This window comes from Hippoglossus hippoglossus, chromosome 14, assembly GCF_009819705.1.
Source record: "Hippoglossus hippoglossus isolate fHipHip1 chromosome 14, fHipHip1.pri, whole genome shotgun sequence".
NCBI classification, from domain to species: domain Eukaryota; kingdom Metazoa; phylum Chordata; class Actinopteri; order Pleuronectiformes; family Pleuronectidae; genus Hippoglossus; species Hippoglossus hippoglossus.
In genome coordinates, this window is record NC_047164.1 from 21,304,329 (window position 1) to 21,317,093 (window position 12,765).

General features: G+C 42.6%; 1 protein-coding gene across 1 annotated transcript; it reads right to left on the reverse strand.

Annotated features, from left to right (window-relative positions):
• Window positions 1–825: 825 nt before the first annotated feature.
• Window positions 826–3,444, reverse strand: LOC117774304 (collagenase 3-like). Its single transcript, XM_034606627.1, is given in 11 exon segments — window positions 826–1,015; window positions 1,122–1,225; window positions 1,322–1,481; window positions 1,602–1,735; window positions 1,829–1,955; window positions 2,068–2,229; window positions 2,332–2,460; window positions 2,727–2,875; window positions 2,960–3,142; window positions 3,144–3,208; window positions 3,319–3,444. Coding segments are annotated over 11 exon segments (1,422 nt in total). The 5' UTR covers window positions 3,418–3,444; the 3' UTR covers window positions 826–905.
• Between the last annotated feature and the right edge of the window lie 9,321 nt (window positions 3,445–12,765).

Consider the following 12,765-nt stretch of genomic DNA (forward strand, 5'->3'; position numbering starts at 1 on the left):
GTCTTTTTACCCTGTTAAAAGGGTTTTTTTTTGGTAGTTTTTCCTTACTCTTGTTGAGGCTTAAGGTCAGATGATGTCACACCTTGTTAAAGCCCTATGAGATAAATTCTGATTTGTGAATATGGGCTATACGAATAAAATTTGATTTTGATTTGAATTATCACTGGAGTTTCTGTTCCTCATCCTCTTCTTTGTTCTAATGTTTGAGGATCAGAAAGGGAGGCAGCTCTTGATGAGCATCAGCACCTGTGTCTCTACTGGACTATGACCTGGGCCTGGAGCTGATCCTGGTGCTGGAGGGTCTCATGAAGAACAAACTCCATATATTACTGTATATTTTATAAACTTCTTTTGATGAAAAATATGTCTAATAAATTGTGCCCAGCCCTTATAATGTATTTGACTGACTAATTGAAAAGTAAAACAATATACAGTATATATATATATATAAAGGAAGCTCATGGCAAATATTGATGTACATTCTAAATAACAAAACACAATCAAAATATATGTAAACAATTTTTATTTGCTAATTCACGCACCAATACATTTTGACTGTGTCACAGTTTTGTAAACATCCTGAATACATACATTCGGTTAAACTTCAGTGAACACAACAGCAATACTAAAACAGTGAATATTACTTCAATAAAATAAAATAATATGATGTTAAATCAACAAAAAAAAACTAACTGAAATCACAAAATGATAATTTAAAAAAGTTAAAAAAAAAACATAAGGTGCTTTTCTGGGAAAAGGCATAAACCTAGTTTACCCATCAATGTGTGACAATATAATTATATGTTATAAAATATATAAATTACATATCATGGATGTTTTTTTTTCATCTTTGGTGCCTTCATTTTCGTGAAGAGGAGCTACATTAACAGCATAGGTAAAGGGGTCTAGTAGTTAGTGCATTGTAAGAAGTAGTTGTTACTGAGCATGCGGTACAATCTGCCGCTTCTCATGCTGTACTCGAACATGTAGGGTCCACTGTAGATGTAACTATAACCTGCAGAGCACAGATGAGGGATGTTAGTTCCTGTTTCAGGCAATGTCTGGAAAGACATTTTCATCTTGTCTTGGAAAAGTATGAATGAGCTTGAATTGCCACTCACCTCTGTACTGGAAAGCTGCAGTGACCTTGCTGGTCAGTCCAGAGAAGACATGATCAACATGTTTGGGGAATCCCTGGTCCATAGTCTTCTTGGCCTCATCATAACTGAAGGAACATAGACGGGTATTAGAATGATTCACTCTTTAAAGATTTGCATCAACATCCTACCTAAGGCAGTCACCGAAATTACTGTGAACACACCTGTAGTAATTGCTGCCGACAAAGAACAGAGTCTTGCCAGAGTGCACATCGTAGAGAGCAGCGTCAACTTTCTTCAGGGTTTTGGGCAGACCGAAACTGGAGATTGACTTTGGATAGCCTTGTACGAGGTCATAGCCGCTGAACGCCCAAACTTTGGGACCTGCGGAAGTGAAAAATCAAAAGAAAATATTTTTCAGTGAACATAAGTAAAGATAAATGATCTTGACTTGAAAACAGTGCGACATAATAGTAGCTCTAGGTGGACACAGAGAACACATACCTTTAAAGACAAGCACCCTGTCTAAGTGATGGCTCTCATAAGCAGCATCAATACTGTCTGGGGCATCGGGCCAGAGGTTTGCGATGAGAAACTGCCGAGGTGTGGTGCTCTGGGGGTGGCTACGCCACATGAAGCTAAGAATGCACATTCAAATCAGAAATCAGCTCACAGGCCAGATCTTCAGTGGGGAAAAAAATATTGTACCAGATATTTGAGCATTCAGCTACCTGTCCTTGAAGAATAACATCTCTCCTCTCACGGTGACAACAGCATCCAAGACCATGGTTGAATCACAGGCATCGGGGGTGGTGGGGGATGTGGGTCCAGGGTTAACATCCTTTTTAGGGTTTGGACCTGGAGGTAAAAAAAAAACCAATGTCATATTGCATGTGAACTCAGTGACTTTTGTCTGCAAGTGCTTCATCAGGGATTTTGGCAAAGTATTTGTGATCCGGCTAATACTAACCATAGAGAGACTGGATGCCTTTGACATCATCACGGGGCAGAACAAAGGTTTCAGGGTTTCTGTATGTGTATCTGGAGTTCATGAGGGCACCAGGATCCTCAGAGTGAGACAAGCCCAGGGAGTGGCCGAACTCATGGGCAGCTATAATGAAGAGGACGTAGCCTACAGCAGAATACACAGATTTACAGGTGAGTTACAGCTTCAAGTCAAACACACTGATAGAGTAGGTAGTAAGACTATTCTCTGTATGAATAGCAAACTCACCTGTGTTGGAACGGAAGGTGAAGGTCTCATCATCATCAAAATGAACATCCCCTCCGATGCCAGGAGACGGGGCGAAGGCGTGAGCGATAAAGCCACCAGGGCCGTCAAAGGGGTAATAATCTCCATGAGCTGTTGAGTGGGAGCAAATTCAGGTCAGATTTTCTAAACCAAATACAGATACAAAGCACTAACTGGTTTCCAGTAAAAACTAACAAATGACAACAGTTTAAAAAAAAAAAGCACCCTCTGCATCCTGCTATCATAGATCAGCTGTCCAATGAGATTCAAGACTCAGCAAACACCTAATTAAAGCTAAGATGCTTTCTAGGACCTATCAGTAAACTGAGAGAGCGGGAGAGAGAGAGAGAGTCTGCTCCTGTTTCTTTTGCACTCACATTGGCGGCCGAAGGAGATCATGATGTCCGCGGTGCCACTGTAGATTCTCGTAAATGTCAGGGGAGTGACTTTGGCCCAAACCTGCAGCGCTTTCTCTATGGAGTCGTCCACCTCTGAAATGGTCATATCAGGTGTGTAGTTCTCAATCCTGTAGGACAATGAAAAAAAACTGAATATACTTATCACAAGTTGTGCCCACATTTCTCTCTAACACATTGTTCAGATCCTGCACCTGTAGGTAAGGCTGTTTTTCTCCCACTTGTAGTCTTTTCCAGTAATGGAGAAACTGGCGATGTTGCCATCTGGAACGCCACAACGGGGCTTCTTCATCATGGCTATGGTTTCAGTGTCCAGTGTCCCGGTGACCTGGAGGCCAAAGAATCTTTGCATCTCAGCCAGCTTCTTGGTCACCGGACTGATTCCCTCGTCTGACAGCTGGACCGCTCTCCTCTGTCAGGTTGAAAAATGTCTTCAGGTAGTTCTGCAAGAAAATACAAGTGTTAGATTCTTCATACTGATGTGCATCAGTTGTACTGATCTAATATTGTAAAATAGTATACATGCATTAAGCAGAAAAGCAAGCATACATACCTCTGCAAAACTCTCATCTTGATTTGTAACCTGTGATATCGGCACACAGTAAACTGCAGCCGCCAGGCTTAGTAGAATGCTCAGGTTGAAAGTCGTCATGTTTCCTCGTTGAATTCACTGAACTTCACTGTGCTGGAGGCTGCTGCTTTATAGGCTGGGGACTGGCCAGGTTGAGCAACTAACTTCTGGAGTAAGTGACTCAGGAAATATTCCTTTTATTCGACAGAAGAAGAAGTGTGATTATATCACTGCTCATCCAACCAAAATTTTTCTAAAACAGACTGTGTAAATATGATGAAACATCAGGTTTACTATGTATAACAGAGATTGTATTGTATATCAATGAAAACAAATGTTGTACAAAAAAAAAAGCATATAAAACAAACATTTCGAATTTTTAAGTCTTTATGTGCATCCAGAAGTGAATGAAAATGGAAAGACTGAGGGAAGGTAGATGTTTTCATCATAGAAACTGCAAATATTCATGTTAATATGTGTCAAAAATATATCCTAACTGGCAAGGTACCATAATTCCTCCCTTAACTTATATTGCAAAATATAATCAAAAACCCCAGAGGCACAATTACATAATTTTGTATTTTAGTAGCAAACGTCTGGATCTACAAAAGTAATTTAAAACATGTTCTCTAGTGATTGAAATAAGAGAATTGATAGATAAACAAATGATCAATAGCTGAAATATAACATCCTTGGCAGAGGCAACAACTGAACAAGCATTTATTGTGCATTACACTGAATGTTGTCATGCAATGGATCTAGAACACAATGTAAAATGAATGAGTATTCAGGTAACAGCTTTTTCTTTTCTCATTTGTTGTGTATCATTACAGTAGAACCTGCCCCATTGAATATATGAAGTAATTTTAGTGCTTTTTTTGGTGCTTTTGTGGATTATATGCTTTACTCTTTTCTTCAATAGTCGGTCCTTTATTATGTCCTATCTATATAAGCAAATCAATTATTCTAATACAGCACTATATTAATTTTTCATTAATGCAGATGATCAAATCTTGTATCATCGATTTGATGGAAAAATGTATTTCCGCCGCCTTTATGGATGCTGTCCTGCATATACATTTTGATTAGTTTTGTACGTGATGTGTCTGTAAAACTCCATCTACACTTTCTACATAACTGTGGAAAGCTACAGTGTGGTCACTCTTAGCTACTAATGGAAACTGACAAGAACAGTAATTATTTTACTGTGAAATGTATTTTCTCAGGAAAATGAAGCAACAGCTGCAAACGCAGACACACAGAAGGAATTAGCATGTGTTAGTAAAAAATGCAACAATTCATTTTTAACCCTTGTGTTGTCCCTGCTTCCCCCGGCTGTTGGCCCCCTCACATAGCCCACCCCATATTCGGACGCACACGTAGCGCAATAGACAAGTGAGCAGCCCTTGCAGATGTATTTGTTACACCCGCGGCACATGGTGTGAGTTTTACAGTCCTTTTTCCTGGGGCATATCTGACACCTCTTCCTCTTACTCGCCCCGAGCGGGGCTGCTGCTAGGGCTATGGAGGAGGCCGGACACTCGGGTCGAGCGTCGTAGTCAACAGTTCTCTGTGTGGCGGTGGCGGCGGCTTTTACAGCCTTCACAACCGCGGCGGACGCTTCCGTGCGGGGATGCGCTCCCTTCGTGCGATAAATGGAGTCACGAGAGCCTTTCCCAGCTGCTCTAGGAACACCCTCCGCTTGTTCCGCTTGCCCGGCATCCAGTCTGGGTTGATCTCTCTCCATATCATGAAGGCGTTGTAGGAAGAGACGTCGAGAATGTTGTGAAAGACGACCAGGGGCCAGCGCGCGGTCATCCTCCTGCAGCTATACATTCCGATCACCTTGTCTAGGTTGTCCACGCCACCTTTGTTGCGGTTGTAGTCCAGGACGATGACCGGTTTCCCGTCCTCGCGGTCGCTGATGTCGGCCTCAGGGTGCCGTGTGCTCAGGAGCACCACATTCCTGTTTTTCTTTGGGATGTAGGACACAAGAGTGGCAGTGGGCATGAATGCGAACTTGGATGAGAACACCTCTCTTCCCTTGACCGCGAGCAGCCCGGTCGGGAGCTCGGGCTTGTTCTTCCGAACAGTGCCGACCACGGTGAGCTTCCTCTCCAGGAGCTGCCGCGCGAGTTGTTGTGGTGGTGGTGGTGGTGGTGGTGGTGTCGCCGTGGTCTTGTCCTCCTTCTTCTTCTTCTTCCAAGGATGAAGAATCTGCAGAAGCATCACCCACTGGGTCGTAGTCTTCGTCACCGCCGTCGTCTTCGTAGTCACCCTCTTCGTCTTCGTCGCTATCGCCGTCGTCTCCGTCTCTGTCTCCGTCCTCTCTGTCTGCTTCTCGGTCTGCTTCTCCATCTCCTTGTCCATCCGCTTCTCGGTCTGGCTCTTTCGCGTCCTCTTCGGGTTCAGAGGATGGTTGCTGGGAGAATAGCTGTTGGAGAACCTGTTCTCTGGTGAAACGCTCCTGACACGACATCGTGCCATGGTCCGTGAGAGAGTGGCACACTGAGACTTATATGTGGGTCTAATGTACCCCCCCTTGATTTCAATTGGAATCAGGTGTGGGTCTAAATGACCCCACAGAGCACCACAGCGCCCTCTCTGGGGGTCTAAATGACCCCTCCCATGACAATCGAGAATGACAATCCATTGGTCTCAATTACCCCAGGAGAATTGGATAATGACAATCCTTGGGTCACCCTAACCCTAACCCTGACCGGCCAGGGCTTGCGTATGATCACACGCACGCACTCACGCACGCACACACACACACACACACACACACACACAGACACACACACACACTCTGGGTCAATTCGACCCAGGAACAAGACAAGGGTTAAAATTATAAAAAATATATACATTACCATTTTTCCCCCATAATCAGTGACCAATTAATTACAGTGGCATAGTGATGCAAACATAAAATCATTAAATACATGGATGCAACTTTATGGAGTAGAAGGGTCCTGAGTATCACTAAGAAAAACTCTATCTCACTGTGAAATTTAAAGGGGACATAGCATGCAAATTCCACTTTGTTAGTGCTTCTACAGGTTAATGTGGGTATCTGGCATGTCTACCAACCCAAAAACTCTGGGGAAAAAACACTCGCGCGTTTTGTTATAGTTCCTCTAAGTCAGAAACGTCATGCTTGAGCGACTCGATTGCGCTTCCTGGGTATTGTGTCGTAACAAGGAACTGGAAGTCTCCCTACATGGTCTTGGCCCCCCCCCCCCCCCCCCGTCCCCCCACACTCGTTACTTCCGGGTTTACACCGGAGGCAGCGAGGCTGCGAGGCGCAGCGCCGTTCCCAAGCACGCAGCCGGGCTGTTCACACGGGACGAGCATTTCTCCGCTGGTCAGCCCGCGATTCACTCACATGTGGCATTTGTCTGGATCGTTGGGACTGGGAGGCTGCAGCAGCTGCTCGGGAGCGACCGCTCGCTCTCCCGTGCGTGAGCTGGAATTTGTGTCAGCGCCACACAGCCAAGCAGTGTGGAAGGACTTCCGCAGTGTTCAGCGCTACTGTAACCCCCGAACCCCGACATTCAACGGGTACAACAACAAGCGGAGAAAGCAGAATCGCGGGCTGACCTTATATATACAGTCTATGGGGCTGACCAGCGGAGAAATGCTCGTCCCGTGTGAACAGCCAGGCGGCTGCGCGCTTGAGAACGGCGCTGCGCTGCCTCGCAGCGGTCTTCCACACTGCCAGCTGTGTGGAAGACTTCCGCAGTGTTCAGCTCTACTGTACGCCGGGGGAAAGTAGTTACGCCGGGTTACAGTAGTTACGCCGGGGTACAGTAGTTACGCCGGGGTACACCGGACACGGAAGACCGCTGCGAGGCAGCGCAGTGCCGTTCTCAAGCGCGCAGCCGCCTGGCTGTTCACACGGGACGAGCATTTCTCCGCTGGTCAGCCCCATAGACTGTATATATAAGGTCAGCCCGCGATTCTGCTTTCTCCGCTTGTTGTTGTACCCGTTGAATGTCGGGGTTCGGGGGTAAATGATGGTCTTCATAGCCCCCCCCCCCCCCCCACCTCTCTTTCTCTCTCTGTCTGTCTGCTTGTGTGCTTGTAGTGGATGGGCAGAGGGGGACATTTAATTATGTGATTGGGAAAATTAAAACTCCAGGACAACAAGGGGAATACAAAGTATGGGATGCATATTTGATAATTTATATCATATAAAATATGTAATTTATATCGTTTAAAATCATGGGGGGAGAGGGGGGAGGGGGGAGCTGGCTCATTAGCATTTAAAGGAACAGGCACTCAAAACAGGTCACTCTGTGGAGGGCTGTTTTATACAGGGTAAAAAGGGTGCTGTTTTATATGATCCTTGTGGTATTTTGACCAAAGTATGTTACAGACATTTCATTAAGACCCCAAGGAACCATATCAACTTGTGGTAAAATGGGCATGCTATGTCCCCTTTAAGGAAAACATTTAAAACACATTTTAGTTTTAACTCCAAAAAACGACGACAACATAAAAAACTGTAAAGGTACATACGCCCTTATTACAACATTTTATGACACATTGACACACAACCACTTCCCTTTTATTCAACACTTCCCAGTTGGTTAATAGGAACGTTGTGGTTATTGGTGAATACAGATTTGTAACTCTTCTTGTGTACACTCACAGCAGATACACAGCATCATCACCATCAAGCTTCATAGAGCACCTCCCTTCAATCATCTCCTCTCCGTCAGTATTTCATTGTTTTCCTGGTCCCTGTTGCATTCCAGCACGTCGTTGGCACGGTTGGTGGAGACAACACTTTTGGTGTTAGAGTTATATGTATAATGAACGTTTCCCTTGAAGATGTGCACAAATCCTGTGGGGAATCAAGATTCATCATCAAGAATAATGTTAATCAAGAGTATAATGTTGTAAATTATATAATGTGTAACTTTTTTTACATCAGATCCTTCTTCAAAGTAATGCTTGTGCTTTATTGGCCAGGAACGCAACATATTGTATCTCAATATTCTACTACTTTCTTGTGCTGAATATCAATCTAGCACCACAGAGTCAGTAACAACTGCACAGTAGATCTCTTCTGTTGCATTTAATTTAATCTAAGTATGTTGTTGAAATTCTATGCATGGTACTTGTTGAATCCAGAGAAGGAAGGTAATGAAACTACCATCATAGAAGACAGCTGCATCTATTGGAGCTGGAATCCCCGGCCACAGCTGCTCTATGAGAACAGGTGATCCCTCCATCATCTTTTGCTTCTCATTATACCTGGGTACAGTACATGAAAGAAACAGGGTAGAACTTTTCTTGCTTATCAGTTACAAGACACTCCTCAGACAGGTGGACATTTTGGGTAAGTATGGTTACAGTTTTCCTGCTGTGTCTTATGACACCAATATCATTGTATCATTGTACCCGCGTTGTATGAGAAATAGCTGAGTCGGTGACAACATGGCATTTGTTTTTACTCACACAGGAAATGTAAATTGTTATTACCTCAAAACATAGTGAGGAAGTAGTCTGGTAACATCTTGTATGGTTTACTCAATATACAGCATCATAGTGCTAATGCGTAACAAAGTGAACTTCTTTCAACAACTGCATTAAAAACTGTGGCATTAAGGATATAATTAATAAGTACTGTACATGAACCTTTATAGATTTATTATTGACCTACAGTAACACAAACCATCCAATGCAGATACAATTATCAAGGAAGGGTAAGACTGAGTACAGCTGACTGCTCTGCTTGACTTGACAAAGTACACTGTCTTAACGTTCTTATATTAGTCTAATGTTATAAGGCAAACTGCAGTGATAGTGTCAGATCATCCCACCATGTAACAACTACAGGGGAGTACCACAGGGTTCTGTCCTTTAATATTCCCTATCTAAATAATCAATAGTACAAATCCAACACAGAACTACATATCTGTTTATATGCAGATGATACAATTTTGTATACATTTGGTTATTCTCCAACAGAAGCTCTATCTATAGTCTGCCTTAACATTCTTCAGACATTTCTGTAATCTTAAACTTAAATCTCAAATCTGAAATCTCTGTCATCTTAAACTTGCCCTGAAGGCTTCTAAAGTGAAATGTTTTATTTTCAAAATTGTATAAATGTATACATTTTCTAATTTTTAATACTGCAATTGTTACATTTTAGGTAAATTAGTGTAATACATTTGGTTAGTTATCGTCCTTAAATTATTGACAATCATGCCTTTGCTTAACTCTGAGCCTGTTTGATACAATTTTAAAAACAAGCGATCATGGAATCTTCTTGTTGAACCAAACTTCATCTGAATTTTGGACATAGAGTCCCAACACTGCTGCTGAGGTTTCCAATAATATCTTCAGGAGCTGTACACGTGATCAAGGGAAACTGGATTTGCTTGTGTTTCTTAAAGATGTTTCACGTCTCATCAAAGAAACAAAACTGACAGAGAAGAGAACAAAAGTAGTCTCGGAAAACTCTGAATGTTCTTCACACACCACACACCTGTCATTTCAAGCCCAGCAACAATCTTAGGCAGAATCTCATCCTCCCAAACTCCCAGACACAAACAGAACAATGCAATTTATTTAGTCCAATGCAACAAGGATTTATCAGATCTATACATTGGGGTAACAAAATACACAAACGGATGGAACAGCGTAGAAGAGCCAATTCAACGACCTGCATGTTTGACACGACTAAAGACCCAAAGAGGTTAAACACCTGAAACCTCCCAAAGGCTACAAGGTTAAGTCAGTATAATGGAAAGTGTGATGTCCTGCTAAATGTGAGCTGTTGAGTGTTAACTGTTTTGAATGTGCAGGTTTCAGTATATTATGTGAATGATTTTGGTACGTTAAGAGATAATTGTGAATTATGTCCCTAACAGCCCCTCATATATTACCATACCATATATCTGCAGATTGTACCTCCAACACAAACAAGTGCAGCACTTATGATATCCTGAGTGAATACAGATTGAATACATGTGCATGAATCACCACTGCTGTTGCCTGGATTACGATTTCACGTGTTGATTGTAGACAATTTCTCCCACAGGATACTGAGCTAACATTGTTGGAAATCCCCCCCACACCTCAGAGAACTCCCTCCTCTAGAATCTGTCTGTAGTTCTTTGATGTGTTTTTATTTTTTCAAAGCTGCTCTAATCAATATGTTATAGGAACAATCAAATGACAAACCTACAGACAATGTTTAGCTACAGCTCCCCTAAAACAATATTCTAGACTTTAGTTAGACTTTTTCGATATACTTTGTTTTCACAGTCATTTCAGTACAGTCTACACAAAAGGACACATTTCACACACATTCTGGTCTATAATGTATAGACAGACTTATATATATAGACCAGCCCGGTGGTGGTTTACGGGGACTACCCTTTAAGGTGCAGCATGTAAAAAATGAACTGTACTTAAACTGCACCGTTATAAATATCATTATTAAATATATGTTTTTAAATTTTTATTACAAAAAATTAACTTGTCCACATAGTTTGCAGAGAGGGTTTGATGCCCTGCTGGCCCTAATAATGTCTCCACTGTGGAGAACACTCTCACGCTAGGGATAGAGGTTTATAAAGGCCTGGCGTGACTCGCTGGCTGAAATGCAGACAAGAGGGAACTTCGTAAGGGGCTCGATTATTTTCAGTGTGTGTTTGAATCTTTATATACAGTCTATGGTTCGAACCCTGCGTTCTCAACAACAGAGAACGGTCGCAAAAAACCCACCTATGATGCTCGTTTAATGTTGCGGGGAGCTGGGTTTGCACTGAACTCGTTTTTTCCTTGTCCCACTAATGTTAGTGTTATTTCTAATGTTAGTGGACATCACTCTGGTTATGCTGTTTCGAATGAGTCGGCATGTCCGATTGCAGTTGCGCAATGTTGGCTTTTGTACGATTCACTCGTCTTTGTCAGTCATCATTATAGTGACTAAGACACTGAAGTGTTCCCACACAGCAGACTAAAATGATGAGGGGGGGTCTTCACACTCCTGTTTGTCTGAATCTCAACGACCACAAGCCGACAGCACATCAGGTCCATCGCTAAAGGTGTCCCTTGGACATAGACCAACACACACACACACAGTCAGAAAATGTTAACCAGACATTTAGTTATGCTGCTATAGGTCTAGAATGTTGGGGACACATGACACATGGAGCTTCTCTTTCCTCTTCTCCCTCTTTATCACATTATAGACATTGATGTCTCATCATCCATATTACTGGCTTGACAGTCCTTGTGCATTATTGTTTGCAGATCCCGGACCGTAGCTGCGGCCACATCGTGGAACATGATGGTGTATCGCGAATCAGAGATCGTGATCGTATTGGCAGATCCTGTATCCTGTTGGCTGATCTTGATTGTATTGGCGGATCCTGTATCGTGTTGGCTGATCTTGATTGTATTGGCAGATCCTGTATCCTGTTGGCTGATCTTGATTGTATTGGCAGATCCTGTATCCTGTTGGCTGATCTTGATTGTATTGGCGGATCCTGTATCCTGTTGGCTGATCTTGATCGTATTGGCAGATCCTGTATCCTGTTGGCTGATCTTGATTGTATTGGCGGATCCTGTATCGTGTTGGCAGCTGATCGTGGATAGTGGTGTCGGACCCTTATCGAGGTGGCAGTTGATGGTGGATGCTGATGGCGGCAGTGGATCATGTTGATGGATTGTGGACTATGGTGGCATCTGATTGTAGCGGTGGATCCTGATTGTGGTAGCAGCTGATCTTGGACTATTATTTTCAACAAGACTGCTTGATATACAATATGTCTACTCAGATACTCCACCATTTCTGACAATAACTCCTCAATTCATTTAATTTCCATTATGCTACAAACTGTTTCTTCTAATCAATGTTGTAAATACTCTTATTTTGCTGATATTTTCAATACACGTGGCATCTATTGCACTTGTGTCCGTCCTGGGAGAGGGATCCCTCACATGTGGCTCTCTCTGAGGTTTCCTCGTCGTTTTACCCTGTTAAAAGGGTTTTTTTGGTAGTTTTTCCTTACTCTTGTTGAGGCTTAAGGTCAGATGATGTCACACCTTGTTAAAGCCATATGAGACAAATTCTGATTTGTGATTATGGGCTATACGAATAAAATTTGATTTTGATTTGAATTATCACTGGAGTTTCTGTTCCTCATCCTCTTCTTTGTTCTAATGTTTGAGGATCAGAAAGGGAGGCAGCTCTTGATGAGCATCAGCACCTGTGTCTCTACTGGACTATGACCTGGGCCTGGAGCTGATCCTGGTGCTGGAGGGTCTCATGAAGAACAAACTCCATATATTACTGTATATTTTATAAACTTCTTTTGATGAAAAATATGTCTAATAAATTGTGCCCAGTCCTTATAATATATTTGACTGACTAATTGAAAAGTAAAACAATATACAGTATAT